Source organism: Saccostrea echinata, unplaced genomic scaffold (genome assembly GCF_033153115.1).
Source record: "Saccostrea echinata isolate AGI-Se365-2 ecotype Australia unplaced genomic scaffold, CSIRO_AGI_Sech_v1 ptg000002l, whole genome shotgun sequence".
NCBI lineage: Eukaryota > Metazoa > Mollusca > Bivalvia > Ostreida > Ostreidae > Saccostrea > Saccostrea echinata.
The window spans coordinates 16,622,403-16,627,340 of record NW_026889751.1 but is presented as its reverse complement, the minus strand read 5'-3'; the positions used below and the strand labels follow the sequence as shown (position 1 = coordinate 16,627,340).

The following is a 4,938-nucleotide window of genomic DNA, read 5'->3' as shown; positions in this document are numbered from 1 at the left end:
AAGACAATATAATATATCGATAAATAATTTTGCACAGTGAAATATATGACCATATGCAGATCGAGTTTATAAACGAATATCACGCTGCACATGTCTTTGACCTTAGATAATTTGAACCATCGTCCTTTTTTCTCCATTATCGGATTTGGAATCCCTCTAAGTAGAAATTTCTTTGTAAAAGTCCACCTCAGTATTCGCCACTCCTTCCATCTAACGCCAACAAAAATAAATATACATCGCTTTAAGTATATCAAACAGAGATTAATATACGTATATATAATCTTAAATACTAGGAGCGTCATTCTCGTGCATTCGTTCGAACTAATTTAATTTTAAGTTAGTATTAAAGAAGCTAAATTATAAATGCAAAGGATTATCTATTTACAAATTAAAATATTTTCATTTTTATTTAGCAAAGCATTCCAAGCCTCCAGCAGTTGAAACCTGTTCTACAGCATTTTTTAAATTCGTAATCTGAGAAAGTGTGTGATTTACATCTATAAAACATGATAGGAAAACAAATATATAATTCTGTATGTGCGATTAACATTTCTGTGTCAAAATTTTACAAATTGTTAACTCACCAACTGTTTCATCACATTTTTGAGTTCGTCATCCGATTTTTCTGTATTCCAGAAGAGATAGACACCTTTTCCTGAAGAAACATGTTAATATTCAGATTAAGGTGTGTTTAAGTAAAATCAAATTTATATATTGAGAAAGTTAGGTCACTTACGTAATTGGAAAATGCATGCATTCATACCTTATACGTATGACTCATAATGTCAAAGGTGTGTTTCTGATAAGCTCAGAACTGGATCGCTTTCGGAACTTTCCGTGGGACGTCCATTTTCATTTCCATTGCACATGTTCTCTGTAACTTCCTTTCTCTGCTTTGCACCCCCGTTTCGGACAGTTGAATATTCATACTTTAATGTATTTGTAAGGTTAAGTTTCAGACCACCAATCAATGGCCGCATGAGCTTTTTGAACTCTTTTCTGAAAACTTTACCAGTTAAAAGATAAATATAAAAGTTTCCTGCGTAATGAGTTAAACCTAATTCTTCAATTATGGTTTTTGCCCAGTAATATTGAAAATGGACCTTCCATGTATCGGTTATGGTTGGTAAAATACTAACATCACCTGGGGGAAAAGTATAGTACAAAGTTACAACGATTGTCACGGGAAGTGTTGTAAATATTTGGTAAAACGAAACCGCCAATAACATAACTGTCGTTGCAGAATTTCGATGAGTGCGGGTATGTAAAGTATTCTTTTCAAATTTTGAAAGTCTTTGTGCTTCTTTTATAACAAGAATGTTAAAAGATAGAATGCACAACGGGACCACCAGAAACACAAACGCTTCCACACACCAGGTCCATATTGCCCAGAATGATTTAGTGCCGTTTTCAATCACTGAATGACGAAGAAGGCAAGTTTTGTTGTCTGAGTCATAAGACCAAAAGAAGCCTTGAATGCTATTAATGCATAAACAACCAAGGGTTGTAGAAATAATTACAATTTTTGCATTTTTTGTTGTGCACCACGCTTCCCTTTTAAAAGGGTGACAAATACTTATGTATCTCTCAATAGTAAAAGACAACACGAGGATCGGAGAGAGATACTGAGAGGTCAAGAAAATAATTGGGTAAAATTCACAAACAAATGGTAAATCCAGACACTTTACCTCCCACTTTTCATTGAGTTCATATATCACTTGCAGTGACAAAAACAAAAGATCCACAAGTGCCAGTGCAGCAAGGTAATATCCAGAGGAGTTCCGCATGCGTCGTTGAAGCCAAATGATGAGAGAAAATAAGTTTCCAGGAAATCCTATGACATATGTATATGGGGTGACATATTTGTCGACTTTCACCGCCCCAGGACAGAAGGTCGAATATATAGTGTTGTAGTCATAAGCCAAAACAGTAGAGGACTCATTGTAAAGAGGGGTGGTAAGGTTGTCTTCAATGGACGCATTCACTGACATGATGGTCTACAAAAGAAAACAGGAAAGTGAGAAACAGAGCCGGTATTAACTGTTGTTATATTTTACAGACGATGTTTCACACCAATAAAATATGCTTGTTTGACAGTTAAAAATAACTGGTGATGACGTTTTTAGGATGACATCAAAATGTGTTGGAATTAAAAAATTGAAAGTGTCCTAAGAATCAAAAATGATTGCAAATCAAAATGTTATGTGAAGTCAAAAAGTCGTTTTCGAAGAGCATTTTATATACTTTGTTAATTTACATATGATATGTTAGCAATGGTTTGTTTGGTTGGTTGGTTCAACTCGGTTGTTTAACGTCCCTTCGAGAATTTTTCACTCATATTGAGACGTCACCACTTGCCACTGGAGGACTGCAAATTTAGACCTGTACTCGGCACTAACAGCCTTTAAGCAGTGAAGGGATCTTTTTCGTGCCAGCACTTACTGCGACAGGGGACCTCGGATTATAGGTCTCATCCGAAGACTTCAACCTTAAATGCAAGAATTTGTGACCATTTGTCTTTAAAAAATGATACCGTCGTACAAAACCAATTTAGAGTTTGTAATAATTATTATGAAGTTTGATCTTTCATTGTGTGTTTTTTTTGTAAAATAATGATAATTTCCAAGGCTTATTATTATTTTAATACAATAAAACTATTCATATAGGGTACTTGATAGAAATATTGGCGTATACGCAATTATATACACATTTTTTCGTTGTTCATTTACATATACATATATCAGTACATGTAATTAACTGACAACAATATTTTCAAATGTGCTTTTCAAGAATTATAATTTATCCTTACTGGATAATCGGCAAGGAAGATTAAAAACTTCCCTTCCTTCAGTGATTCATTCAAGTCAAGTCTACGAAAGCTGCTAAATGCAATAGTTTCAGACAAATGGATCAAGGATCTAAATCATTTTCAAATTAAATTTATGCAGTTGAAAGAAACCCACTAATTCTTGGAAAATGTTGTCTGAGAAAAGAACTGATTTCCATTTTTTCATTAATCAGAGAGCTAGAAAAAAGCCTTTGGCAAAATAAGGCTATTTGTCGAATGGCCATGATTTAGCAATGAATTTTTGTTCTTTGCAATTTCCCAAAGATGGGTGAATTTTTTTTACTAGTCCTGTAGCAAAAAAGTGGGCTCAATAATAATCATACACTTAAAATGAACAGTTTTGCTACAAAAACGATGTGACATCCAGCAAAGGGTTTAGATAATTATTGGCGATGGCATAAAACTATAAATAACTCCCCCCCATCCCCCCCCCCCGAAAATATATGGGCCATCCATTTTTTAAAGGAACAAAACATGTCTTCATTTCTTGTCTTAATGGGGTAAAAAAACAAATAGACTAATTTTTGTAAAGGAGTTGATTATCAGAAAAGAAGACAATCATTGACGGACCCCATTTTCACTATCTCTTATTCTATTACAGGCGTTATATTTTAAAGAATGTACATATTTATTCGTCAATATTTCGTGTCTACATTATCTTTTATTGTAGCTCAATTGAAACGTAAATCCATTCTTTTTCATAAATAAGCTAATCCAAGAATTAAAAAATAAAGGTTAACAACGCCGCTTTCGTAGAAATTCAAAGAAAAGAAAAAGATATAAATGACATAAAAATGGAGTAATTTTTCTAGAACATGTAAATCTACATTATTTAATAAAACAAACTTACAGTTTAGCGACCTAATCATTCACATAGGCAAATTTCAGAAAGCAATTCAAGAAATATATGAATGAACTTTAAATATCCATACCGGTTAAACGTCACATTTTTTAAGGTATCAATACGTTTGTGGTCATATGTTTTCGCACATTAACAGCTGATCGGCACTCTGAAAGGTTTTCTATTGTTTCCGAGTTAATGGCTTTTGATAACTGACATCAGGTAACATGTACACATCCATTAGAATTCTATGTAGGGTAAGTAATCATTCATTGATAGCAAGGCCAAAATGAAAGAGTTTGCATAACTCCTTTGTTCACAAAACGAGAAGGCGTTATTTCCAATGCAGAATATCTTCAGACTTTGATATTATACATCCTATTTTCTGTTCTGAAAAATGCAGTTAAAGCAAAGCAAAGATTCTTGCTATCACAGCTTTTAAGTGACGATTCCTAATTAACACAATTCTAGAGGTATGCTGATACATGTTTCCTGTGGCAACCCACCAGTATTGTTTCTGTATTTATTATTTGGCTGACCATCTGACCCCTGATGCCAAGATAAAGTGTTCCTTATTGTTTTGTTTTCTATTTAATACACTCTGCTATGCTCTACTCTTCTCAGATTAACAAGAATCTTTTCTTTCAAAAAATAAACGTAAAGCTATTGCTTGTACTCACACTCTGACGCACGGTTAATCCCTATTTTTTGTTATGAGTCTCTACTTATCACCCTTTATAATAATATTTTTGTGTACATGATATCATTACTTCCGCGGATGTAAACACGGGAGAATTGATCGCAGTAATGCCCTGTTACTGCCATGACAAGGAGTACGTCAAAGGGTCGAGAATGCACTGCAGTTCATGTGTTTGGAATCACAATTTATAATTTTACTCCATTCTCATTCTTGCATTGTTCAAAAATCAAAAACACATTTTTCATACGTAATAAACTATCATAGTTTCTAGTCATGGCATTTTAATGTCAGGTGTTCAAACAAAAATTATTTTCGTCGTCTTCTTCAACTACGTAGGTCCGAATTATTATTACGTTTGTTATAGAAAAAAATCAAAGTTTTAAGTCTATGTAGGTTATTCCGTCTGATAATTAGTCCCCTAACTTTAAAACCGGAGAGTCTATAGGTTTCCCTTTCATTTGTCCATGTGTCGGTCTGTCCAACTTGGTTTTCCACACCTTTTCCGTAAACACTTGCAGATATGAGCTGTTTTGGTAGGTGAGTCTTCTT

At 33.9% G+C, this 4,938-nt stretch overlaps 1 protein-coding gene across 1 annotated transcript; it reads right to left on the bottom strand.

Annotated features, from left to right (window-relative positions):
• Positions 1 to 785: 785 nt before the first annotated feature.
• LOC133200764 (probable G-protein coupled receptor 139) lies at positions 786 to 1,991 on the bottom strand. Its single transcript, XM_061336553.1, has one exon. The coding sequence runs from the start codon at positions 1,989 to 1,991 to the stop codon at positions 786 to 788; it is 1,206 nt and encodes a 401-aa protein (XP_061192537.1).
• Between the last annotated feature and the right edge of the window lie 2,947 nt (positions 1,992 to 4,938).